The following is a 23,604-nucleotide window of genomic DNA, read 5'->3' as shown; positions in this document are numbered from 1 at the left end:
GATGCTTCATTGATGCAGCGGCTGCAGGAACTCTCTGAAGTCCCCAAAGCTGGCAGCTGAGCTGAGGACAGCTTTGGGAAAAGCAGCTGACTGGAACAAGTGCTTGAAGTGCGCTGCTCTTACTGGCAGAGCAGCTGGTGAGACTGCTACCTGATAGGATTACAGAGGTGGCATTTCAATGTGGGCTTATTTTATTTTAATAATGGGAGATGGATGCTGCGGCGTTACCTTCCCGAGCACAGCCAAACCACCTCTGTCTTCATCAAAGGTGCCTGTGCTTCGAGGGGCTGGCAGGGACACGCGCTGCCCTTGTCGAACACAGCGCAGAGGAGCTGCCCAGAGAGGCCAGGCAGAGGGATTTTGCCCGTTCCTGGTGGTTTACATTATCTGCGTGCTCTTAATGACGTTCGTATTGTGATTTTTTTTTCCTGTCTTCCCCCAGGCTGTGAAATATCTTGGTGTTTTGCCTTGTGGATGTTTTGCCAGCTTAACTGATGGGGCCCCTCCTTATCTCGTGTTGAAAAGGACTTTCAGTGCTGGGGAATGGCGTGGGCTGCTGATGGGACGGCTCCTAGAGAAAGTCAATTCCTAGAAGGGCTTGTCCTCGCCGAGGTGCTTTTAGTTTTGTCTGCCTTCTGCTTTCAGCCAGCATTTCTTCATCTCGGCAGCAAGGAATTTGAAAGGGAATACGGTATCTGGTATCGAAAGTAGCGCCGGGTGGTGAGAGAGGTAAAACATTCCCATCTTCCTGCCTTGGTATTTCGGTCTGGGTGCTGAAAGCTACTCCCCATACTTGCTGGGTGGAAGTGCTGCCTGCTGAGCTGCGTTTTCACGTGGCTGTTAAGCAGCTTTCGGATGCCTCGTAGCTCTTTGAATGTCTCCCCTCTCCCAGCCTGCTGAATAACATTTTGTCTCCTCCAGCATGGGGAGGTAACAGGGGAGGAGATGGAACAATTGGAAGTGTTCCCTTGGCTGACATCGAGGCGTCTCAGGCTTTGCCACCAGCCCCAGGGAGCCCTGGAGCTGTCAAAGGGCCACTGCCCTTCCCCTGGGTGGCAAGTGCTGGGAACTGGGGCTTGGCTTAAAGGCTCCAGGGCTTGGCCACTTAAGGTCTCTGGCTCTCTTTTCCCAAAGCTTTCTTGGAGATGAAAGTCCTAGCTCTTGCAGCTCGAGCAGTAGCAGGAGGTCCATTTCTTCTCCGGGCTGACCACCAGGCTGCTGCTGGAATAAAGATTAGAGCTGAAAGCTGTCAGGCTCGGTGCTGGGGAGGAGGACGGCTAGGCATTATGTTCAGTGCTTTATTCACGCTGCAGGCTTTCATAGAGGCGATGTGAATCACGCAGGGCAGCTGCGGGCTCTTCAGACAGCATCAGTCAGGCTCGTGGATGCACTGATCTGCGTGCTGAAACTGAATCTGTGTCCACTGCCCTAACCCTGGCTGCAGGGAGAGGCCTGGCAGGTGAGAGCGCTTACAAGCTGCGCTGCGTATCAGTTCCCTTACACGTTCATGGAGCATTGCCTCCCTCCCTCCCCCGTGTACTAACCTATTTCTTCGGCACTTGGGCTCCAGCATCGTTAGCTCAGCACACCACATTTTTCATTCCGGCTGGCTTTCTCTTATTAGCCCATTTTTCCCTTGCCCTCATTCTGTATTTTTTTCCCCCGCAGTACGCGGCTGCCGTTCGCCGAGGCACTGTGCCAGCCTTCCTCGTAATCGAGAGCCTGGCAGGAGCGGCCGTGCCGGAGATGCCGCGTGTGGTTCGGAGCTGGCGGTGAGCTCCTCGAGGATGTGGGGCCGTGCCCAGCGGGGCCGTGCTGCAGGGGGACCACGAGGAGCCTGCCAAAGCTGCAGTGAGTACCTTGGGCACGTCTCTGCCGGCCGTAGGATCTTGGAGAGCAGCTCCAGCCCTCGCTGCGGTGCGTCAGCCTCTAGGCTTAGCCCTTTGGGAGCGAGCCTGCGTACGTGTGTGCTCGTAGGGTAGGCATAAAGCATGTCACCATCCTTTAAGTAGGCTGCGTCGATTCAGCTCGGCAGCGGGTAATAGTCGTGATGCTGGAAGGTGAGATGGGAGCTCTGCAATCACATGGCCTAAAAAAAGGGGCAGAGAGAGAAGTTATTCAACGCCGCTCTGTAATTTGGCTTCAGACTCTGTAGCGCTTATATTAGCGTGAAGGCTCAAAGCAAACAGGAGGAGCCGGAGCTGGGGATCTTCTTGCCTGGGGATGCTGAAAGCCAAGACATTCAAAAAGTGTTTTGTGGCAGAAAAACCCATCAGGGGCTACAGAGTGAAAGTGGCTGTCCCTGGCTGAGGAAGCTTCAAGCTGCAGATCCCTGGAGGGCGCGGGATGGTGTCAGGAGGCATCCCCACGTGCCTGTCCTGCTCCCGCACGCCCCCAAGGCCCTGGGGCTCTGGTCTGACGTGCTGGGCTGCCTTCCTCTTTTACATTAGGGGTGAGCGAGGGGTTTCGTGTCAGTGTCACGCCATCTCAGTTTCCAAAGCGTCACGTTCACGATTGTCTCTCTCCTTCTGCTTTTCTGCTCCTGCGAGAAGTTGCTACTGAAGGTGTCCCAGCCCTCGTGAGGTCTGTGATCGTGTCTCACGTGGGTGAAGAAAACCCATTGTCTTTTTTTTTTTTTTTTTTTTTTGATCCTTAATGACACTGCAAGAAAGACTTGGAAAAATGTCTCATGGTTCAGGACCTCCAGCAGAACACGGCAAAGCCAAGCAGCCACACACCAAAAGCGACCTCCTTCTCCCCTCCCACCCATCTGGTAGATGTCCACAACTAGTGGAGAAGGAAGAATGAGGGCCAGGTGGTATCTTTGGGACAAAATTCAGTATTTTCCCTCTGTGCTTGCTGTGTTGGATTTGCCTCTTGGGGGCAACCTCGCCCTGCTCCAGCCCAGAGCGTGGCTTTTGTGGTTGCAAAGACAAAAGGGAGCTCAGTGCTCCTGGGAGAGGAGGACTCGCTGTCCCTCTCCCTGGCGTTGCATTATCGGATAATTTTGGCAATCGCTGTTGTTATTTGCTGAAAGGATTTAAGGAAGGCTGCCAAGGTTGGGCTGTTCGCTGCTTTCCAGAAATGATCCGGTTGGCTTTGGAAGGTCCCTTCCCAGTCTTGGAGCCCTTCAGAGTCCTTCCTGCCCTGCTGTCCGTGGCAGGACGGCTCCTCTGCAGCTCTCGGCTCGTGGGCAGCACGTAAATCCGCGCGTGTAGGATTTACAGCCATCTCCCCGCTGTTCTTCTGCCCGGGATCCCTTGGGCAATCCCTAATCCTATCAGCGCTGCGGTTACCCTGGCTTGTATACGGGGGTGAGAGCAACCTTACTGCTCCCGCTCCGTTGTAGTGCCGTGTTCCCGAGCAGATGTGTCATCCAAACCCAGTCCGTAAATAACCATTTACATTTATTTAAAGGGCGTTGAGGTGTATGGTGGAATAAAGGGAGCATTATTCACGCTTCGTGCTGCGGTTCCTAATGGGGCTTTACGCGCTGATATGACCTACAAAGCCGGTTGTTCCGTGCCCGCAGCGCTCTGATGTTCTTCTTACCCTGCGGGTCAGAAATGACAAGAATAAACGATGGTGACGGGCGTCCTCCGCATCCCCGCTCCCTCGCCGTGTCCTTGCAGGGGCACAGGCAGGGGGGGCGCGGGGCTCAGCTTCGGCGGGTGACGCAAAATCGCTGCCCTCCTATTTCGTGCCTTCCCTGAAGCGCAGCCGTGGCCAGGTAAGAGGGAGGACCCCCTACGCTCCTCGCACACCGGTGGGGATGGTGGCACCGGGGGCTGGAGCCCCACAGCCCCCCCCCCAGCATCCCGTGCCCGTGCAGGGCTGGTGGCAGCAGCCGGGGCTGCGGGGTGCCCGTGGGTCCTGAGCCACCCGCGCTGGCTGCTGGGGACAGCGTCAGCCCTGCTGGGACAGCGGCGCTGGCTCCAGACAGCCGGGGAGGGAACGCGGAACTCATTAACCCAGCCCTCTGGCGTGCGCCCTGCCGGCTTTGCCACCGTCCTTCTTAATAGCTCCCTCCTCTCCTCTCTCCCTTTTTGTTTTGTGTTGTTTATAAAGGTAAATGAGCTGTGCGGATACGCAGGAACATGAATCAAAGGAATTCGGCTGACTCTTGCGCGCCCCGTTTGTGCCGTCATGTAATAGGAGATGCGCGAGAGCGCCTGGCTGCGAGGAGCGCTGCCCGCTCTGAAAACACCCCAGGACAAAAACTGGTTGTGAGGCGTCTCGGTGCAACTTCCCAAAATCTGATTACGTAAGAGGAAAAAAAAATCCAGCTTTGGAACACATTCACTTGGTTGAACAGTCCTGGGCGGAGGTACCAGTAAGAAACAAATCAATTACCGAAGGCTGCAGAGAAATTTCACTGGCTTGGAGCTGCGGAGCCAGGCTGGGGACACGAAGAGTTGCCTGTCTCCCCTCCAACATTTAACACCGGGCATTTGAAACGTCGCCCGTGTCTAAAGAGCCCACCAAAGTTCTCCCCACGAGGCCGTGTGCGAGGAGCCTCGGGCCTATGCTGTGCTTTGGATGGGTTAACCCCAAACTTTACAAATAAAGCATGCGGAGGGTAGGGCTGCGGTGTTCCTCGGATGGAAGCAGAAATCGGCACGCAATGAAAGCCGGGCTGCTTTTGGGACGCGTGCTGATAGATCTGTTGGTAGGAGGGAGATGTTTCCATGGCAAAGCCATCGCCCTCGGCGCTGCTGCACGGCGCGGAGATGCGGCGGTGGCCCTGGGGACCGTCCTGGTGCGCTCGGCATCTCCCCAGCGGAGGGTGGGAGCCGGGGGCCGTGCCGGGAAGGCTGCCTGCTCGGCGTTTGTCAGCCCTCCCCACTTTAAAGGCAAACTAAAAGCAAAGGCGAGACCGAAATAGCTCATTTTGTCTCAGCAGACAAATTCTTGCTTTGAGCATCGTTGTCACTCAGCCTGAATTGGTTTTAAATGCTTTTCAGGACGGGGCGGTGTTTTTCAGCCGCTCATTCCGCGGCACCCCGCTGGGGCAGAGTCTGGCCGTGAAGGCCAAGGACTCGGATGTCACCGAGCTTCTTCCTGCCCTCCCCTCAGCTTTATCGTTTGATCCCTGATTCCCCGTGGCAGAGAGGTTTCGGCCAAATCCCAGCTGCGGGCTCCAAGGGGCCCAGAGGAGGCTGCGAGCCCCTCGCCATGTGGGGGGCTCGGGGAGGGAGAGGGGGAGTTGCAGGAGGCTGGAGGTGAGAGCCCAACCCGCTTTGCAGCGTGGCTGATGATGTTATGTAGGGTTGGAGGGATCTTAGCAGGGAATTTGTTGCCCCTACCTTTAATTTCACAGCAGACCTGTCCTGCACAGCATCGATAACCGTGCCTGGCTGAGCGAGCCCCACGGGGACGCCGTTTGCTATGCAGCCACGTGGGATTCCCAAATCTCTCCCAAATCCCTCCTGCAGAGGCAGGCGCGGCGCTCGCCCTCGTTCCCTAAGGCGGCCTTCAAGCCGCTCTCCTCCCCAGCTCCGCGGCGCTGCTCGGGGATGTATTTTTAAACCCGAGCTCATAAATTTTGGAAGCTCCTCGCCTTCCCCCGCCCCCTCGCCCCTATCAGAGTGTCAGAGACGAAGGGAAGCCGTGAGAGTGATGTACGAGCTCGGCTTCGGCTGCCAGTGCTGGCGGGTTATTGACTGCGCCGCCGTTCCCTCGCAGTGCGGATGGCGTTAGTTCGGCTCGGGGGAGGCCGCTGCCCCCTGGCCAGAACAAGTTGCCCATGTCTCTGCCGTCACCGCTCCCCCTGGGAGCGTTTCTGCTCCTGCCGGTGCTCTGCACCTCCCTCCTCTCCCCTCTGCCCCGGCCGTGCGTGGTCTGTCCGTCCAGACCGGCCAGGGAAGGGCTTCGGGAAGGGCTTCCCCTGCCTTGCCCCCCGGCAGAAGGGCAGGGGAAGGCAGGCAGAGGCTGCCGTGACTCAGCTCCTTCTCCCCGCTGAAAATCGGCGCTGGCACCACGCTGTGGGGCCGGGGCTGCTGGTGCTTGGCCAAAGCATCCCCATTTCCACCGCCAGACACTTACGGGAGGGGAATGCGGCAAGTGATCGTGTGGGAAGTCAGGGCAGCAACCCTGCTCTGCATGGAGCAGGGGGAAAAGTCCCCTCCGTAAAAGAAACCGAGCCCTGAGCTGGTGCTGAGGCAGCAGAGGCCGTGCCGCTGCCTTCTGGCACGTCGCAACTTTCTCAGACAAATCCCTCAGCAATTGTAATTTTCCTCGCTGGCTCCCAGCCCGAAGAAGGAAGAGTGGTTTGGAAAGTTTGCTCAGCGACTCAGAGGGAAGAGGATCCCCGCGCCGGCCGTGCCCTGTGCCCGCCGGGGCATTTACCCCAGGGCCGATGCGGGGCGCTCGGCACGGTTCGCCCGCGGCGCTCTGCAGGGGGGCTGGGATGTCCTGAGAGCCCCTGGCTGGAGGGGTGGGAGGGACGGGGGCAGAGGGGAGAGGGAACCCCAAAAACAAGGGGCTCCCCCGCAGCCTGGGGCCGGGAGCCAGCAGGCACGGTGCGTGCTGGCGTGGTTTGAGCGCGGGGCTTCGCGGCTTTCATAAATCCCCGGCTCCCGGAGCGAGGAGGTTTTGTAACGCGCGGCGGCAGCGAGCCAAATCCCCGGGCTGGGGGTTGTGTCTTCTGCTCCTGCTCGGGGCGAGGGAGAGGCGGCCGCGCCGAGCGGTTTTGGACCAAAGGAGGCGAATTCGGGGCTCCGTGCGTGTGATGGGGAGAGCCCAGCTGCAGCACATCGCGGCGCTGGGGTAGAGGTACCGGTCACCTGGGGGGGGTGTGGGCAGAATATGGGGTTCATCTGTGCTGGCTGGGCATCAGAGGGGTGAAGCGGGCTGTGGGCAGGCACGGTGGGAACCAGCCCGGCTTTGTAAGCGAGAGCAAAGCACGATTACAGAGCAGCCGGGCTGGGCAGGCCGGCAGGGCACCACGGCGGCTCCTCTTCTTCCCCACGGGGCCGGGCTGGGTTCGGCTCCCGGCCGTGGCTGGTGGGACCCTGCGCTGGCCCCCGGGAAGCCGTGAGAAGGAGGCAAGGGCTGGCCCTCGCACCAGCGGGGCCCTAAATTCCTTCGGAGAATCTCTTGGGGGCAGCAAAGCAAGCGGAGGCTCTGGAAATAGATCTCTTTCCAGCTGCCGATGATGACTCGCGTTAATTAATTAAAGCCTCGCAAGCTTGGGCCTGTAAATACGCAGTGCCGAGCGCGCCAGGCTCAGCTCGCTCTTTGCTCATGCACTAATTACCCCGCTCCGAGGCCAGGAGCTAGCGCAGCCCGAATTTGGGCTTGTAGCCACGTGGGTGGGCAGGGAGTGCTGCTGTGAGATGGGATGGGATGGGATGGGACAGACCAGCCGTCCCGTAACCATCCCCACAGCCTCCAGCCGTGCCTGGCCTCTCCCCAGGACAGCGGGCACGCAGGCAGCGTGCCCTCCGTGCCCTGCCATGCTGGGGGGGGCTTGGTGCTTTTTTAGGGGAAAGCCTCCAGTGTCCACCCCGGTGAGAGCCCCAGAAAGCAGGGCCCTGCTCGCTTCCCACGGGAGGTCAAGGAGAGCACAGCCCACGGGGAACCCGCTCACCCGTGCCTGCAGCGAGGTGCAGAGAGCAGCACGCCCGCTAACCCGGGGGTTAGGACCTGACCCAGGGGACCAAGTGATTTGTATCCCCGATCCCAGGATAAGATCAATCAGCATCTCTGCCGTGCGGGCAGCGCTGCTGCTCCAGCTCCCCCCGCAGAGCTCCGGCTCCGGCCGGGTCCATCCAGGCTGCGCCGGGCAGGGCTGCAGCGAGCCCGGTGCGTGGGTGTCTGACTTCCGTGGGGTGGGCGGAGAGGCGAGGCGTGGAGACGCTCGGGTTTTGCTCAGGGACAGGAGGAAATGGCAATTAGCTGCTGGAGCGTGCAGGCGTGGCGGGAGGGAGGCCGGGAGCGCAGGAGGAGGTGGGTAGCGTCTCCGCTCTGCTCGGGGGCTCCGTGGAGCGGGGAGCTCTTGTGCCGTGCAGGTTAAGAGTGTGTGCTGGGCACAAGGGCAGTGGGGACAGGCACCGTGCCCGCAGGAGCCCCCAGAGGTGTTATGTTGGCTCTGCTCCCCCCAGATTTCCCATGCCCAGGTGAGGTCCAGGTGGTGAGAAGTTTCCATGCGGGGCCAACCCTCATCCCTGAGCGATGCTCCAAAAATCGCTCTCCAGCAGCACCCACCTGGCTCCCAGCCCAGCTGCGGGCACAGCTGCGGGGTGCAGGGCTGGGGGGGGACGGACTCCTGCCCCCCTCCCGTGGGGCTGGCGTGGAGAGGAGGGGCCGAGCAGCGCCCGATGGCACCGTGCCGGCACCAGGTGCTGCACACCTTGGTAAACACGGGCCAGCGACTGCGGGAGGCTCAGTGGGGCGAGGCGGGAGCCGGCGTACGCAGGTACGGCACCTCCGCCTCCCGCTCCAGCTGACTTCCAGCTGCCCTAGATGCGACCTGCTGATTACAGCCCCGTGCTCGGGCTTCGTGCTTTCGGCAAGCCGCCGTGACAGAGGAGAGGAGGGAGGGCTCGGCTGGGCGCTCCGGCAGCCGAAATCTTGCGAAAGGAAGCAAACACAGGCCTGGACCTGGCAGCTCCTGCCCGTGGGGAGGAGCTGCAGAAGCCACCCAGGACACGAAGGCTCTGCGCGGGGCCTTAGGGTACCCAGCCCCTGCCTGCGCTTCCAAAACGAGCTCCTGCCACGGGGGAACGCAGACCGCATGGAGAGGCACGTGCCGGCGGGAGGGAGAAGGGGCGGCACGGCACCGCGTGGCACAGCACCACGGGGCACGGCACGGCGTGGCACGGTGCGCCATGGCAGGGCACGGCGTGGCACAGCACGGTGCGATGCAGCACGGCACGATGAGGCACGGCGAGTGTGGCACGGCACAACGTGGCACCGCGCGATGCGGCACACACGGAGCCAGGCACTGCAGACCCCGAGGGGCACAGCACCCCTCCGGCGAAGCCCCCAGCCCCCAATAACCCGTCCCGAGCACACCAGGGGGGCACCCCCGTCCCCAAGCCAGCCGTGGCGGTGCCGAAGGCCACGTCCCCTCCTGTGCTCGGCGCACGCTTTGGAGACTTTGCCCCTCTCCGCGCCACGCCGGGCGCGGTGCCCAGCCGGGCGCGCAGGCAGGGTCGGGACGGCCTCGGGGAGGGGATGCGGCGGGGGGAGGACGAAGGGGACGGTCCCGGTGCCTCTCGCTCGGCCTTCTGGAGCGGGGCAGAGCCCGGTGCCGCTGCCCCCGGGCCCGGTACCGGTGGGGCGCAGCGCAGCCGGCAGGGGGCGGGCGGCTCGGCACGGCCCACGGCGGGGCTGCGCGCAGCGACCTGCGCCGGGCGGCTCGCCCCGAGCCGAGCCGAGCCGAGCGGAGCCGTGCCGAGCCCCGCGGAGCCCAGCCGCAGGCAAGAGACGGGGCCGGAGCCAGGCGAGCGCGGCGCGGGGCCGGGTGCTGGGTGCGGGGCGCTGCGTGTGCGCACCGCGCGTGGTTGGGGTGCGGGGTGCGGGTGCTTCCCCCGTAGGCTCGGAGGGGGATTTGGGGTGCTGGGTGCGCGGTGCCGGCTGTGGGTCGGGCTGGCCCGCATGCGGGGAAGGGGGCGGTGGGGATCTGGGGGGCTGGGAGCGCGGCCGGCACCGGTAGGGCTGGGGGCTGCGGCCGTGGGCAGGGTGCTGAGCAGGAGGAGGGGGCTGGGACCTGCCTGGGGGCGGGAGGGCAGGGTCTGAGGTGCTGTGGGGCGCCCCACAGAGGAGCTGGGTGCGGGGGCGGGGGGTGGGTGCTGGGAGAGACGCCTGGGGGGCAGCCGGAGCAGAGCCTTGGGGAGGGGGGAAAGGGGGGCTCTGGTGCAGGTGGGGATTTGGGGGTGACGAGGGCTGGAGGGGGGTAGGGACGTGTGGGGGTGGTGTAGGCGCTGGTGCCTGGCTCTGGGGACAGTTTGGGGGCTGGGGGATCTGGTTAGGGGCGACAGGGGGATGTGCTTGGGGGGCGAGGTGGTGGGAGTCAGGGCTGCAGCAGGCAGGGCACCAGCTGCGGGGGGTTGGTGCAGCCCCCCATGAGAGCAGGCCTGGGGGTCGCGGCTGTGCCGGGGGATGCTGGCGGTGCTGGGGAGGCTGAGAGCTACCTGGGGCCCCAGCGGAGCTGTGCAGCCATCCCTCGGGATGTGGGGGGCTGCAGGGCTGGGGCTGTGCCGGGGTGGGCGTGTGGACCTGGGGGCAGGAGGGACCCGCCGTGACTGGGGTCTGGGCTCTTTGTGCCCTTCCCACCGGTATCCCCGGGTGGGCTGGCGGCTTGTGCACGGCCTTGACATCCCGGGGCTTGAAGTGGGAGGGGGACCTGTGAGAGGGGAATTTGTGGTGCCAAGAAAAATCATCTCGGAAGACAAAGAGACTGCCCAAAATGGATGAGGAGCACAGATTCCCCCAGAGGCAGGGAAATTATTAATAATAGCGATGCCGGGGTTTGTGCTACTTGTGCTACCGCCGGGGGCTCCTGCTGCTTTTCCCCTCTCCACGGCTGGGCAGGATCCGGCCGTGCTCCCGGTGCTCAGCCCCTGCCCGGACCCTGTCCCCGCGGTGACGGTGACGCTGCTGCGGGTCCCCCGGGACGTGGCCTTGGCCGGGCCGGCGCTGCCCGGAGGGACGCAGAGCAGAGAGCTGCCCCCCGCTGCCGTGATCTCTATCTTGGCTTTGGTTTTGTGTTGCAACCGGAGGGGAAAAAAAAAAAAAAGCAACAAGGAAAATGAAAACCAACAACCCGACACAACCCTTTCGGTTCCTGCAAGCGAGGGCTTTGTGGCGTCGGGCTTTTTCTCCCCCCCCTTTTCCCAGCCAACATCCATTTGAACCTTTCCCTGCTTTCCCCGCCAGGAATGCCGGAGCCGGGAGGTTTGTTGGGCAAAGCTGGCAGCGAATTCGGGGCGAGAGCAGCCAGGTGCGCTCGGTGGGGCTGCCCACGGAGCGTGCACAGCCGGCACCCGGGGGCCTGGGGGGGGGGGGCGCACCATCCCTGCCCACCTGGGGATTTCCACCCCCCCTGGGCTCAGCACGGCGTCGTGATGGGGCTTGCTGGGGAGCTGGGGGTGGGTGAGCAGCTGGGGGGCTCTGCTGGGGGTCCCGGAGGGGTCTTGGTGCCTTGGGATGTTTCCTGGCCAGGTTGATCCAGCAGAGGGGCAGCTGACACTACGAGGAGGGTTTTGGGGGATCTTCGCTGCCGATGCTTGGAGACCCAGGCTGTCCCAGCTCGTGCTTCCCTCGTGCTGAGAAGCTCCTGCTTGGACTGGGAAGCTCTCCCCTGTTCCTGCTGCCGAGCCCATGCAAATGCACGCCGGGACTGGCTGGGAGGCGGCCGGGCCGGCTGCACGCAAACCACTCTGGGAAAGGCTGAGGGAAAGCTCAGGGCTTCGTGCGGGCTTTGGACCCGGAGTGAAAAAGGACATCGGCTCCGCTTTGACCCCGAAGCTGAAGCTTCCTCGAGGGCAACCGAAGCAAACAAGCTGAGGTTGGTTAAGCTGGAACCAATAAAAGCGCTGCTGTCATCTGGTTCTGCTCGACGTTTGGGAAAAGAAGAAAAAAACAGTTTATCTTTGAGATAAATAAAACGGAGAGGGACAGGCTTGCAGTCAGAAGCCTTGAACTGGGGCGAGGCCGGCTTGGTCGGGCTCCAGCTGCCCCCGCAGCCTCTGATGTGCCCCAAAACCCCGCGGGCTGGGAGCCCCCTCCCCGTGCTGGGCACCTCCTGCCCCGCGCTCGCCCGTGGGAACGGCGCCGTCGGCAGCACGCGGCTCTGAAACCCGAGAAGAAACTGGAAGGCAAAGCAGCTCTGAGCAAACACCCGCGCTAATTCATTGCCCCGCATTGTGCGAGCCCAGCGAGACGAAACAAAGTGTGTCCGCGGGGATGAGCAAAACGGTCCCGAATTCACCAAAAAGCCCCCAAAACCCGAGCGAGGCTACGCCGGCATCAGCAGCAGGCTCTGCAGCGTCCCTTTAAATTTAGGGCTGGGGCTTTGGGTTGTTTTCTTTCTCTCTTTTTTTTTTTTTTTCTTTTAATTGTTCCTGGGAGTCAAATTCTAAAATTATTCCGCTTATTCTGCCGTGGAAGCAGCGTGCCTCGACCACAGATCCTTTTAAGGCTGAGCTGCAGATCGCATCCAGCCCCTTGCGACGAGCTGCGGTGTGTGAGCGAGGCGCCGCACGCCCCCTCGCTGGGAGCCTCTGCTGTGGCACGGAGGGCCGTCCGTCCGTCCGTCGGTCCATCCAGCCATGCTGTTCTCGGCCTGCCACAGCAAGGGAAAAAAAAAAAAACACAGGAAAAAATGTTGATTTTTGGTGGCGACGTTCCCAGCGCTGCGTCTGCCTCCTCCTCCCAGCGCTTCCCCGTGATGGTGCGGGGCGATGCTGAGGATGGGGGAGGTGGGGTTGGGGCTGGCTTCATTCGCCCCGGGGGTGCTTTTCCCCCTTGTTCCCTGCAGAGCATCTTTGCAGCATCCCCAGGGCCCTGTGCCGAGGCACTGCACCCCGCATCCCCGTCCTGTACAGGGGAGAGCTGGCGGCAGGGGGAAGTCAGCGCCTGGCCGCGGCGTCTCGGCGGTGTCTCGGCTCCTTTGGGGTTTGTTTCACTTCTCTGTTCCCTTGGCTCCTGCGGTGTCTCCGTGTCGGCCTGGGGCGCAGGCGCCCTGGGGATGCGGGGTTCGCTCGGGTGCCCGCAGGGTGACGTGCTGGGTGGGGGCTCGCTGAGTTCCCAGTTGGGTTTTCTTTTCTTTTGGTGGGTTTGGATGGGGCAGTGCTGCCGCCGGCCTTCGAACGTCTTACCCTGTGTCAAACCCGACCCGGCTGCGGGGAGGCAGGGGTTCTTGCAGGAAAGCAGGGAGGTGGGTGCTGTTCCCACCACGGGTCCTCCCCACCTGCATTTACGGCTCCCCAGGGCTGTGCTGGGGAGGGCTGAGCCCAGGGCTCTGCATGGGGGGGGGGCTCAGATCTGGTAGGAAAATTCAGTTTTCCTTCTCTGCCCACCCCAGGCTGGGGGCAGCGTTCCCTGCCTGGCTTTGCTGTGAGCGTGACGCGGGGGGAACGGGGCCACGCTGCAGCAGGGGCTCGTTGGCTGTTGTTGCTCTCCTTCCCCTCTGCTGTGCCCGAATCCCTAATTTGGGGAAAGGAGCACTAGCTCGTGCTCTTGTGCATCTCCAGTGAAGCGCCTCGGGGTCGAGCTCGGTTTTGTTTAAAGAAGTCGACCGAAATAAACGCGGAGAAGAGCTGGCAGAAGGTCACCGCGCTCCTTCCCTCCCCGTCCCCAGCACCCAAATGCATCACAGATCCCATTTTCCCGGAGGACTTTTGGCAAGTTAGCATTTTTCTTGCTGCTGTTGACAAAATCCCAGCCGGCTGGGAACTGTCTGTCCTGCGGGTCACCTCCGGCCCCGGGACGCAGCCGCTGGGGCTGGTGTTTGGGGACAGTGCAGGGGGGACCCTGCTCAGGGGGCCATTTGCCACGAGCTGGCGCTGGACCCGCGGGTGATTTCCAGCCTGCAAGTTGGGAAAAAGCCGAATTAAAGTTGCCTGGCAACCCTCATCCCAGCTGCCCTTGCCGGGCACCGCGGGATCTCGCAGGATTTCGCAGCCTCTCTCAAACCAAGGGGCTGCCGGGGACGCGCTCGCGGCTCCTTGCTCCTGCCGGGCTTCCCTCGCTCGTCCCCACGCCCGCAGCTGCAGGGCTCCGAGGTGCTCGCTGTCCTGCAGAGCACGGATCTGGGATGCTGGCAGCTGGGGGAGGCTCTGGACGGAGGCTCTGTGGAGCCCTGGGTGCTCTCCCTGCCTCGTCCCCATGCTCCAGGGAGGAGGGCTGATCCCGATGGTGTTTCCAGCCTCTTCTCATGCTCAGGGAAGCTTTGGGTCCCAGGAGCCACCCTGTACCTGCGTGTCCGCCCCACCAGCTCCGTCTGGAGGAGGCAGCACCCATCCCAGGCAGGATGAGGCCACCAGGGCATGCAGAAGCCCCACAGGGTCTCCTCGGCCAGGCCCCAAAGCACCCCACGTGCCTGTGGAGATGCTCCACGTGGGTATTTTAAGTCGCCGAGGGCCGGGCCGGCTCGTCTGGGTGCGCAGTGCGGAGCGGAGGCTGGCCCAGCCACGCTCCAGCCGTGACCCAGTAAACCCAGTCCGACCTGACCGGGGCTGGCTGGCGGTGACACCCTGCTCCTCCTCCAGCACCGCCCGGCAGCTGGGGACGTTTTTGGGGTCCCCCTGCCCGCATTGTCCCCATGCCAGGCAGCTGATGCCCGACCTTTGTCCTCACCAGCACCGGAGCATCCCCGTGGTGCTGGCTGGTTTTCCTCTCAAACCCCAGGTTTCAGCAGAGCTGTCGCCACCTTCTCTCTCCCTTTTGTCTCCCTCCCGTGGAGAAATCTCTCCGTGTCGTTTCTCCTCCTGCCTCTTCCCCTTTTCTGATGGAAAAGCCGTGCTGGAGCAAGCAAACCAGCTGTGTGCGTCCTGTGGCCCTGAGCTCTCTGCCCCTGGCACGGAGCCTGGGCTCGGGCTTTGCTTTGTGGGGAGCAGCGGGGCCGGGGGGGGCCTGGGGCGGTGATCTGGGAGGGACCGGGGATGCTCTCAGTTCTCTCCTGCACCTTCCCCCATCCCTAGGTGTTAAAAGAAAAGCCTAAAATAAATAAAAAAGAGCAGCTCGAAGCAGCCCTTCCCTTTGAGTAACACATTAACCAGCCCTTAGAGCAAAGCGATTAATTTCCTTCAGGACAAAGTTAACACCAGATCTGGGGCGAAGGAGCCTTTGCACATGGGTGCAGCCGCTGGGCTGGAACAGCCGCGTGCGCCCGGCCCGACCCAGGCCCTGCCTCGAGCCCTCGCGGCGCTGGCGCGGGTTAAAGTCCGCAGGCGCTGCGTGAGCGGGGGCAGGACGCTGAGGGGGGGGGGGGGGACCAGCAAAGGTCAGGGCTTGTTTGTGGGCAGGAGACGTGGTCTGGCTGCGGGCAGCCCGTGTGTGGCCGTGCTGCTGCTTTTATTCGCGGTGTCCTCCTGGCCGGAGGAGGTCTGGGGACCCGCTGGCGCCGCGTGTCCCCTCCCCAGCCCGGGTGACGTGGGTTTGCGCAGGGCTCGATGCACTTCCCCGGTCCTTGATTGCTGCAGCGAGGTGGCTGCTGGAGCCTGTCCCCATTGCCATGTGTCCTTTTAGATGCCACCGTGCCGCCCCACAGCCCCGTTTGCCCCCCAGACTGCTCGCTCTCAGTGCCCTGCTGCGTCACAACCTCCCTGGGGTGCAGGGGTTATGTGAACAGGGGATGCTCCGCGCCCTCCTGGCCCCACGCAGGGCTGAAGCCCCCCTGCCAGCTCTGGGGTAACGTGGAGGTGTCAGAGCCACCCCTGGCAGGGAAATCCCCCTCCCTGCTGGGATCCAGGACCGTGCTGGCTGGAAAAGGCAGCCTCCCGCATCTCCTCCTGGGCCCTTCTGGTTCTTGCCTTGTTTTGCTTTTCCCTCCCCTCTGTCTGAAGCCCGGCGAGGTATTTGCTTTAGGGAAACCGTCTGCAGCGAGCGTGTTTGAACAGCTTTGCTAGAGGGCCAGGTATTTGGTTTATATCTAAGAAAACCCTAAGCAAACATATTAGTGCCGGCTGCTTTACGGGGAGCTCTCCCGTTCAGAGACACCCCGTGGTCTCTGTCCTCGTCGGCACCTCCAGGGCCAGCTGGGGGTCCCTCGGGGAAATGGGGTGCCCCTTTCTCCGGGCTCAATTCCCAGCCAGGAGGATGGAGGTGCTGCTCCTCGCTGGCTGTTTTACGAGATCCCCGGCCCCGTCCTCCCTCACGGCCCCTCTCCAGCCCTCCTGCAGTTTTGTTTCCCCGGGGACAGGACGGTGGTTTCATGCTGCGGCTCGGCTCGCTGTCTCCCCGTGGTGGTTTCACACCTCCCGCCCAGGCCGGCTGAGGTGGGGTTTGGGGGGGAGCGGCAGCGTTTTTTGGCAGGGTTTTTTTTTTTGCTTCCTGGCTGGGAGCTGAGGCAGATGCTGAGCTTCAAGGCAGCTTTTGATGAAAGGGAAACTGAAATGTAGTGGAAAAACACTGGGGGGAAAACAACCCTCTCATGTGAAAAGACTTGATGGGGGAGCCAAATGGCTCCGGATCACTTCTCCCCTGCCCTGCGCTGCACGTGCCTGGAGCATCCTTCCCCGGCCCTTTGTCCTTATGATCTCAGGCCGACTTCCCGTGTTTTTTCCTCCTGCCAGCTCCTCTCTCCCGTGAGGACCCCGGGGCTCCTGGATCTGGGGAAGGGGCAGAGCCCTTTGGCTTTGGGGGCGCACCAGCTGCCGCGCTGCCCCCCTCCCCCTGCCTGGGGACAGCTTGGGGACAGTCCCCGCGTGGTGGCTGCCGGCCAGGTGGTGCTGGGGGCCTTTGGGGCACTTCTGCTTCTGCACCTGGTGCGGAGACGTGCGGTCTCATGACACGCTTGCATCCCCGGCCACGGGACCTTAGCATCCTCTGCCACTCCCCCTCACTGCGCCTTCACCCCTGAGCACGCCACCGGGGCTGGGCGTCCCCAAATCCCCATGGCTGGCGGCACCCCTGACCCCCGCTCTGCATTTCAGGAGGGTCCTGGGGAGCCCGTCCCCAGCAGTGGCTCTGCCGGGCCCCCCAGCCCGGGGGCCACCCTCGCCGGGGGCCAGGGAAGATGCTCGGGGGCACGGTGAAGGTCCTGACTGCTCTCCTGGTGGCTGCGGTCATGGGCTACCCGTCCCGGCGCTCCGCCACCGACCTGGATGCCACCCCCAGGACCACGGTCACCTTTGACGGTAAGGGGGTGCAGGGTGGGTGCCGGGCCCTCCCCCACCCCTGGGAGCAGCGGGGCTGGGGCAGGCGAGCAGTGGCTGTGAGGGAAAACGGGAAGGAAGCTCAGTCTGCTTTCGAGTGCTCTGCAGCGAAAACCGCTTTGAAACTTTCCCCCGTGACCCTGGGTCCCCCCCCAACTTGGGGTCCTGGCCGTGTGCCCCCCGCCCAGAGCCCCCCTTTTCTCTCCCAGAGCTGTCAGGGGTGCGGCGGTTCAGCGGGCGCAGCCTGAACTACACCACGCTGCTGCTGGAGGACGAGCGGGGCATCCTCTACGTGGGGGCCCGGGGGGCCATCTTCGCCCTCAACGCCAGCAACGTGGCCGACGGCTCGCACCGCACGGTGAGCTCAGCCCTGTCCCTCCGTCCCCGAGCAGCCTCCAAACGGGGAGAGAGGCTCCGAGCCTCCGTCAGAGCCTCCCCCGTGCCACGGGGGTGAGGGTTCGTGCGCTGATGGCTCCTTTCCCCCCCCGCAGATCCACTGGGAAGCATCCCCGGAGAAGCAGCTGGACTGCCTGCAGAAGGGCAGAAACAACAAGGTACGGCCAGCGCCGGGCAGCGGGGGGGCCACCGCGGCGTCACCGGCTGGTGACCGGTGTCCTCCTCCCCTCCGCAGACCGAGTGCTTCAACCACGTGCGGTTCCTGCAGAGGCTCAACAGCACGCACCTCTACACCTGTGGCACCTACGCCTTCCACCCGCTCTGCGCTGCCATCGTGAGTCCTCCCGGCCCCGGCCCCAGCCCCTCCTGGGGGGCAGCGACCCCGTGTCCGGGCGCGTGGCTTTGGGGTGGCAGCGCCCCGGCGCAGTCGCCGGCACGCAGACGCCGCCAGTCCCCACCCCGGCGCTGGGGCTGGACTCTGACCCCGCAGCGGGGTGGTGCTGGGGACGTGTGGGGACACGGGGGGGGGGGACGACAGAGGGGTGGGACGTGCTGGTGCTGGGGGTCTCTGAGAGCCGCGTCCCTGAGGGTGTCGGCGGCATGGCGTGTCCCCCGAGGCTGCCGTGGGCTGGTGACAGTGGCAGTTCTGACTCATCCTCCCGTCCCTGGGGATTTCCTGGGCTGGGGTCCCTACGTGGCCATGTCACGGGGCGGTGGCAGGACGGTGCTGTGTCCCCTGGTCCTTCTACCCCTGCGTGGCAGCTCCTCGGTGACTCAGCCGCCCTTTGCTCCTGTCCCTCCTGCAGCCGGGGGACGGAGGGGCGCGGGGCCACGGTGCACGTCCCCATGTCCCCAGCTGCCCGTGGGACTACCAGCCTGTTCCCACGGCCGTGCTGCCCGTCTGGTTTGTCCCCAGCCGCTGACGGAGCCGCCACGCTGCTTGGCCCCATCATTATTTGAAGCGCTTTGAACTGCAAACCCCAAAGAAAATAACTCCTGTGGTGACACACCGACATCGCCGCGGCCTGGGGGGGACCCAGCCCAGCCGGGCAGCGGCCACTTGGCCAGGCTGGGGCTTGCTGGGGATGGTGCCAGGCGCTTGCGTGGGGTTTTTTTGGGAGGCTCATCCTGCCCGGGGCAGGGGGACACATCTGTGGGCATTGCTGACGCTGCCCCTGGTCCCCTAGGATGCCGACAGGTTCACGCTGCCTGCCCGCTTGGAGGAAGGCAAGGAGAAGTGCCCCTACGACCCCTCCCGCGGCTACACCGGCCTCATCGTGGGTAAGCGGCACCGTACCCACGTGGAATACTCCTTTACGTGGTCGTGGTGGCTTTCGGGGCTGTCCCTGGTGTGCGGTGGTGGCCGTGCTGACGGGTGCCTGCCCCGCGCAGACGGCGGCTTGTACACGGCCACACGCTACGAGTTTCGGAGCCTTCCCGACATCCGGAGGAACCTGCACCAGCGGCCGCTGAAGATGGAGGAGTCCCCCCTGCACTGGCTGAACGGTAAGGCTGTCCCTGTCCCCGTCCCCTCGGACTGGTGGCACTGGTGCCTGGGGATTGCCCCGGGTGCTTGTCCGGAGCGGTTTGCTGCAAGGGGAAACTGAGGCAGGGAGGGCCCTTGGGGTCCTGGCGGGCCCCCAGCTGCCACCTCCCACTCTGCGTCCCCCAGACGCTGACTTTGTGGCCTCTGTGCTGGTCCGGGAGAGCAAGGACAGCCCCGTGGGCGACGACGACAAAATCTACTACTTCTTCACGGAGCGGGCGGGCGAGGAGACCACCTCCTTCTTCGACAAGAGCCAGGTGGCCCGCGTGGCCCGGGTGGCCCGCGTGTGCAAGGTAGGGGTGGCCCTGGGGAGCGGGGTGCTGCTGCTCCTGCTGCAGGGGCTCCGAGCTTGCACCCGGGGGAAAACTGAGGCACGGGCAGAGCAGGATACACCCGCCAACATCCCCTCCTTGTCCTCAGAGCGACGTGGGGGGGAAGAAGATCCTGCAGCGCAAGTGGACGTCCTTCATGAAGGCCCGCCTGGTGTGCTACATCCCCTACTACGAGGTGCTGCGCAGCGTCTGCAGCCTGGACGGCGGCGGCTGGGCCAGCACCGTCTTCTACGCCGCCTTCACCCTCTCTGCGCAGTGGTGAGCGGGGCCGGGTGGGCGCGGGGATGGGAAAAAAAAATGGGGAGAGCTCGGGCTGACGTGGGCTGTGCGCCCAGGAGGACGATGGAGGCGTCGGCCGTGTGCCGCTACAACATCTCCGAGGTGCAGCGCGCCTTCGAGGGCCCCTACATGGAGTACCAGGACTCCTCTCGCAAGTGGTCCCGCTACGACGGCGCGGTGCCCGAGCCCCGGCCCGGCTCCGTGAGTGCCGGGGGAGGTCGTGGGGTTGGAGGGGGGCACGGGCGGGCAAGCCCCCGCTGACGGCTGTGTGTGTGTGTCCCCTCCCCGGGCAGTGCATCACGGACGGCTCCCGCAGGAGGGGCTTCAACTCGTCGCAGGACCTGCCCAACAGCGTGCTGGACTTCGTCAAGCTGCACCCGCTGATGTTCGAGGAGGTGCAGCCGGCGGGCGGCGAGCCGCTGCTGGTCAAGAGGAGCGTGGCCTACAGCCGCCTGGCCGTGGACCGCGTGCGGGCCCTCGACGGGCGCTCCTACGACGTGCTCTTCATGGGGACGGGTGAGCGCGGGACGTGGGACGGGTCCCTGGGGAGCGCCGGGGATGGGGTCCCGTGTCCCCTGACCGCCCGGCTCCGCAGGGGATGGCTGGCTCCACAAGGCCGTGGTGCTGGACTCCGGCGTCCACATCATCGAGGAGGTGCAGGTGTTCGGGGAGCCGCAGCCCGTGGAGACCCTGGTGGTCTCCCACAAGCAGGTGAGGGGTGGCCGTGGGGCTGGGGGCTCACGGGGGGGGGGGGCTATTGCCCTGCGTGGGGCGACGCTGTGAGCTTGGCCCTTTTCACCCCAGAGGAGCCTGTACGTGGGGGCAGCCAGCGGGGTCCTGCAGGTGCCCCTGGCCTCCTGCGCCAGGTACACCTCCTGCTACGACTGCATCCTCACCCGGGACCCCTACTGCGCCTGGGATGGCCGGGCTTGCCGTGACACGGCCTCCAGGGACAGGTAGGGCCAGCCGTCGGTGCGCCCATCGCCCCGCTGGTTTTGGGGCCGTGCAGGCTGCGGGGTGCTGACCCCCCCTGTCCCGCAGCACGGGGCTGGTGCAGGACGTGCAGGGCGGCAACGCGGGATGCCGGAGCGGCTCCGGGCGCAGTGAGTCCACGCATGGGGGGGCTTCGAGGGGTGCCGGGCGGCTGGGGGGGGGATCCCCGGCACCGTTGCGACGGGGTGTGTGCCCCCGTAGGCTTCCTGCCGTGGAAGAACCGGACGGTGCTGCGCGGGGACGACGTGCTGCTGCCCTGCGACCAGCGCTCCAACCTGGCGCGGGCCGTGTGGCTGCTGAACGGCAGCGAGGTGCCGGGCGCGGGGCAGGAGCGGCTGCGCGTGGGGGTGGACGGGCTGCTGGTGACCGACACGCTGCCGGAGCACGGTGGCGAGTACCGCTGCTACGGCGAGGAGCGGGGCCTGCGGACGCTGCTGGCCGCTTACAGCCTCACCGTGCTGCCCGAGCTGCCCCGCGCCGCCGCCACCGCCACCGCCGGGCCGCACGCCGCCTCCCAGGTGGCCGGGGACGCCAAGGTGGTCTACGTCTCAACCATCGTGGTGCTGGTGGTGCTGTGCGCCGTGCTGGGCATCGTCCTGCTCTACGTGTCCTGCCTGGAGAAGCGCAAGGGCAAGTACGTCCTGGGGGAGCCGCGGCCCGCCAACGCCGAGCTGCAGACGGTGTCGGCCAGCTGCCTCCGCAAGGGCCGCGAGGAGGAGGAGGAGGACGAGGAGGAGCTCGCCTACCCCGACGGCTGCCTGCGCATCATCCCCGGCGAGGCGCCCACGGCCGCCACCTCCCCGGTCAAGGAGCTGCCGGCGGTGGTTCCCCCGCCGCCGCTGCCGCCGCCGGCGCTGCCAGCCGAGCTGACCAACGGGGTGGGCGCCCTGCCCAGCGTCCTGCGCAAGATGAACGGCAACAGCTACATGCTGCTGCAGCAGGACGAGCCGCTGGCCTCGCCGCTGTGCAGCGCTTCCTTCACCGAGGAGCTCAGCAAGATCCTGGAGAAGAGGAAACACACGCAGCTGGTGGAGAAGCTGGACGAGAGCTCCGTGTAGGGGCCCCGGGGGGGGACCCGCTGCGGGACCCTCCTCCCCTCCGGCCCCTTCTCCCACCCCCTGCCAGCAGTGTTACCAGACTCAGGCGAAACTACCTCCGGGACCGCAGCATTGGGCCGGGCCCAGGCTCGTCGGTTCCTTTGGCTTTTCATTCACTTTTAAGACTTGATGTGCAAAAAAGAAAAACAATGGAAAAGGACAAAAAAAAAAAAAAAAAAGCCCACCCAGAGAGAATTTTATTAAATCTTAAACCTTTATTTATGTACAAAAACCCACTGACGGCGGTCACAAGCTGGAGGCAGGAGCTGGCGCCTGGCTGAAGGTGGACGCGGGGGCGGGAGGGGAGGGAGAGTTTCTGTCCGTCTGTCTGTCCAGGCCACAGACCGTGTCCCAGAGATGGGAGGACGCAACCTGCCCCGTCGGGGAGCCCCAGCCCTGGGTGCCTGGGAGCCGGACGGCTGCTGAGAGGTGGGTGCTGAGCGGGGCTGGGGGCACAGGGGGGCTGCGGTGCTGCGGGGCCACCAGCCCCTGCCCGCTGCCACGTCTGCTTCCCCAGGGCTCACTGTCCCGGCAGGATGCTCGGCGAGGGATGGTGAGGAAGAGGAGGAGGAAGAGGAAGGGGAGAGCTACCCGTGCCCACCCTGAGGAGGGATCAGCAGTGCTGGGTGAGATGCGGGATGGGCGCTGTGGGGAGGTGGCACTGCAGCGGGGGGGCTGACCCTGACAGCACTCTGCCTGCTCCCCGCAGGGCGCTGCTGGCACAGAAGGGATGTGGTGGCAGGCAGTGGGACGCTGGCAGCAAGGTTATCCTCCATGCCTAAGGGTCATACGTGCTGCCCGGCTTGTCCCTGTCCTTATCTGCAGTGTGGGAAGGGACCAGCACTGCTCCTGTGTCCTCGCCTCGCACAGCCTGGAGATGGCACACTTCAGCCCTCCTATGTGGCACCCATGGATGTCTGGGGGTGTTGGGCACTGTCCCGTCGCCCATGGCACAGAGATGTCCCCTTGGCGGTCCCTTGCACACCAAGGAGGATCCCTGCACCAGGGCCTGCCTCCCGTAGGGCCTCTGGCTCTTCATGGCACTACCAGGGGCAGCCACCAGCCCTGAATCCCCAAATCCCACCCCAACTACTTCTGCTCCTGCCTGCTCCGTGTCCCAGTGTCAGGGAGGAGGTGACACTGGAGGACAAACCTGGACTGGGGTGGCGTTCCTTGCTCATACACCCCAAGCATTGCCCAGAGTTCAGCCCCCTCCCTGCTGGGCTGGGCACCAGCCCTCTCCTGCCTCTTCCCTCTTCGCTGTGAAGAAGGGGGGGGGACAAAATCCACCCCCTACGCCCCTAAGGGGGCATCACCCTCCCTGCCTGCTCCCCCCTGGCACGGCCCCGAGGCAATAAATGTGATGGCTCTGTCTGGAGGTGGCAGTGTCTCTGTACGGACATGGGGAGCGATGCACACGGTACGGTGGGGGGGTCGAGGCTTTATTGGGGGGGTGTCAGGCGAGGGCCCCGCACAAGGAGAGCGGGGGGCTTGTTGGTGAGGGGGTGCCACTGGCCCTGCACGCTGGGGTTGTCGGTGTGGAAGGGCTTGCGAATGCGCACGATGTCCAGGCCGGACTGGTTGGCCAGCTTGGTGGCGAGCTGGGCGATCTCCTCGCTCGTCTTGTTGGCGATGAGCTCCTCCCGCACCGTCCTGTTCACTGCGGCACAACGGGGGGTGAGACCGGGGGGTGAGACCGGGGTGTCCCCGGTGCCCCCCCTTGTCATGAGCACGTGTCCCTGCCATCTTTCTGTATCCCCTCCCTCTGCGGTCTCCCCCCATTTCCCCCCTCCCCATACCCTTCTCCTCCAGGTGACCCCCTCCCACTTCCCCCTCTCCTCCCAGTCCCCCCCCAAGTCCTCCCTTCCTTCCCAGTGCCCCCCCAGCTCCCTTCCCCTCCCAGTGTCCCCCCCTCCCCATACCCTTCTCTTCCTGGTGACCCCCTCCCACTTCCCCCCTCCCTTCCCAGTGCCCCCCCAGCCCCCCCTCCCCTCCCAGTATCCCCCCTCCCCACACCCTTTTCCTCCCAGTGCCCCCCAGTGCCCCTCCAGTTCCTCCTCTCCAGTGCCCCCCCTCCCAATGCCCTCCCCCAGTCCCCCCTCTCCTCCCACTGCCCTCCCTCCCAGTTCCCCCCC

General features: G+C 64.3%; 2 protein-coding genes and 1 long non-coding RNA gene across 4 annotated transcripts in view; 1 reads left to right on the top strand and 2 right to left on the bottom strand.

Annotated features, from left to right (window-relative positions):
* The first annotated feature begins 1,772 nt into the window (after window positions 1-1,772).
* Window positions 1,773-21,629, top strand: SEMA4G (semaphorin 4G). Of its 2 annotated transcripts, none has more exons than XM_035329499.1 (15): window positions 1,773-1,851; window positions 16,605-16,808; window positions 17,036-17,184; window positions 17,318-17,380; window positions 17,458-17,556; window positions 18,410-18,503; window positions 18,615-18,728; window positions 18,895-19,061; window positions 19,189-19,358; window positions 19,436-19,580; window positions 19,673-19,895; window positions 19,975-20,090; window positions 20,184-20,335; window positions 20,421-20,482; window positions 20,574-21,629. In XM_035329499.1, the coding sequence occupies exons 1-15, from the start codon at window positions 1,788-1,790 to the stop codon at window positions 21,428-21,430; spliced, it is 2,679 nt and encodes an 892-aa protein (XP_035185390.1). In that variant the 5' UTR covers window positions 1,773-1,787; the 3' UTR covers window positions 21,431-21,629. The 2 variants fall into 2 exon arrangements, with proteins under 2 accessions (XP_035185390.1, XP_035185389.1); XM_035329498.1 differs by lacking the exon at window positions 1,773-1,851 and adding an exon at window positions 14,064-14,887.
* LOC118168847 lies at window positions 10,825-11,249 on the bottom strand. Its single transcript, XR_004751818.1, has 2 exons — window positions 11,032-11,249; window positions 10,825-10,999 (listed from the first exon to the last, which is right to left on the bottom strand). It is a non-coding gene; the product is annotated as an uncharacterized LOC118168847 (long non-coding RNA).
* A 1,281-nt stretch (window positions 21,630-22,910) lies between the features above and the next one.
* The window catches only part of MRPL43 (mitochondrial ribosomal protein L43), a 1,031-nt gene continuing 337 nt past the window's right edge, over window positions 22,911-23,604 (bottom strand). The window contains 2 exon segments of the mRNA XM_035329506.1: window positions 22,911-23,143; window positions 23,145-23,219. Coding sequence (XP_035185397.1) covers window positions 22,912-23,143; window positions 23,145-23,219 — 307 coding nt within the window. The 3' untranslated portion in view covers window position 22,911.

The sequence above is a fragment of the Oxyura jamaicensis genome, chromosome 6, assembly GCF_011077185.1.
Source record: "Oxyura jamaicensis isolate SHBP4307 breed ruddy duck chromosome 6, BPBGC_Ojam_1.0, whole genome shotgun sequence".
Lineage (NCBI taxonomy): Eukaryota > Metazoa > Chordata > Aves > Anseriformes > Anatidae > Oxyura > Oxyura jamaicensis.
This window is presented reverse-complemented; position numbering and strand designations above follow the sequence as displayed.

Bases quoted from the DNA above. Each gene is read 5' to 3' on its own strand.
- SEMA4G (XM_035329498.1), top strand. From the start codon at position 14,803: ATGGGTGCAGCCGCTGGGCTGGAACAGCCGCGTGCGCCCGGCCCGACC. The intron at 17,557-18,409 runs GTGAGTCCTCCC...CTGGTCCCCTAG, and splicing joins ACCCGCTCTGCGCTGCCATC to GATGCCGACAGGTTCACGCT. The intron at 20,336-20,420 runs GTAGGGCCAGCC...CCTGTCCCGCAG, and splicing joins GACACGGCCTCCAGGGACAG to CACGGGGCTGGTGCAGGACG.